The sequence below is a fragment of the Morone saxatilis genome, unplaced genomic scaffold (genome assembly GCF_004916995.1).
Source record: "Morone saxatilis isolate NCDOM2014 unplaced genomic scaffold, NCSU_SB_2.0 Contig5, whole genome shotgun sequence".
Classification (NCBI taxonomy): domain Eukaryota; kingdom Metazoa; phylum Chordata; class Actinopteri; family Moronidae; genus Morone; species Morone saxatilis.
In genome coordinates, this window is record NW_023340095.1 from 1,322,765 (window position 1) to 1,324,527 (window position 1,763).

The 1,763-nt window shown below is 32.4% G+C and overlaps 1 protein-coding gene across 1 annotated transcript in view; it reads right to left on the minus strand.

Moving 5' to 3' along the window:
- esd (esterase D/formylglutathione hydrolase) overlaps positions 1–1,365 on the minus strand; it is a gene marked incomplete in the record, with an annotated part of 8,268 nt that extends 6,903 nt beyond the window's left edge. The window contains 2 exon segments of the mRNA XM_035677214.1: positions 49–116; positions 1,260–1,365. Coding sequence (XP_035533107.1) covers positions 49–116 — 68 coding nt within the window.
- Positions 1,366–1,763: the final 398 nt, after the last annotated feature.

Below are 1,763 nucleotides of genomic sequence, written 5' to 3' on the forward strand. Positions count from 1 at the left end.
CACACACTGATCGTCAACACAGACTAATGACATTTAGTCTCATCTCACCTTTCATGTTCGAAAACCTTCTGGAAGCCACCGGCGCACTTGTTGGAGGACACCTGTGTGAGAGCCATCTGTGAAACCAAGGATCAATACCTGGTTAATAATCAATAAGTGGATCTGATGTCTTATTACTGTTGTCCCAGCTGGGTTAATGCTAATACTCTGGGGTTAGACTTTCAAAATAAAGCTTCAACAGCATTTCAACAACTTAATCACTGTTCGACTTTTATCAGAACAAACCAATCGATCAATACTGTGAGATTTACTGTCAGATAACAAACGTTGTTGCTGTATTAGACTCTTAGTCTCTAATGTGTCCTGCTGTCTTCATTATAAGGCAAGAACTATCACTATCGATAATTATAAGGACAGAAAAATTATCGGTTGGCATTAAATATAATTAATTACTGAAGAGTTAGTTAGAACTGTTGTTTGTTTGTTGTTGTGTTAACAATAGTGATATATCACTATATATATCCTCAGGTGTAAAAATACAGCTTATAAACCTATTTTTAAAACACAAAAATGCGAAATTATTTTATTTCATAAGCTAAAATGTGGGAATGATAATTTCTGGTTTCATTTTCACAAAAACAAATTTAAATTGTGTAATTTACATATTGCAGTTAGTGATAGTATTTCGACAAATTCTGACTTAAAATTAACATTTTCTTTTATTAATATCAAGGTTAAGTTTCAGTAATGGGCTTCCATATGTTAGCCATTGTTGTCTAAAGGAGATAAACTGCAGTTTAATACAGAAACTGAGGCCAAAAGCAAGACACCATAAACTGTATGAATTCATTCAACTGAACCTACCTTCCTCTCTGAAATACTAAAAATACCACACAGATAACGTTAACGTCAGTGGCAGCGGGCACAGTGAAGAATGTTAAAAACCAATATTAATTCAAACAGCGTTGTTCAATATGAATCATTCATTAGCCGAATTGATCAAAACATCTTTACCAATTCAAATAATACATCAATATATGTCCATCCGCCTTTATGTTTAGTTAACCTGCAAATTAATTTTAAAATGGTCGGATTTTGAATAGAGTTTTGTTCCATACTGAGGGGCGTGCAGGGATTAGCAGGTAAAGTTAGCTCGTGCACAATCGATAGTTTCCGAGTGTCAGCGAGAAGTTAAAGAACTTTATAAGTTGAGTGAAAGCAGAGAAAGCTTTAATATATAAATAAATATGTGCAGATACCTTCAGGGACTTCAGTGTTTGTTGGAAATGAAGCTCACTGGTCGCTAACCGCCGCGGAGACAGTGCAGAGTCCAACCACGTACAACGTGCTGACGTCAGGGGAACCGCCCCCTCCACGCTTTACGTCAGAGACGTAAGGTTCGCGTTCAGACGCAAGATGGCGGTGTTAGTTAGGAAGACACAACATACAGCTGGTTTTACATTTATTTATCAATTTATATACTATAACAAGTATGTGTGTTATTATAGTGATATTAATATTAATTATTATTACAAATATTATTATTTATTACAAAGTTACAAAGTGCTTTAAAAGACAAAACAAAAGTGACAATCAATAATAATAATAATGATAATGATAATAATAATAGTAATAGTAATAATAGTAATAATAATGATAATAATAATGATAATAATAATAACAACAACAACAATAATAATAATAACAATAATAACAATAATAATAATAATAATAATAACAATAATAATAATAATAATGTAATA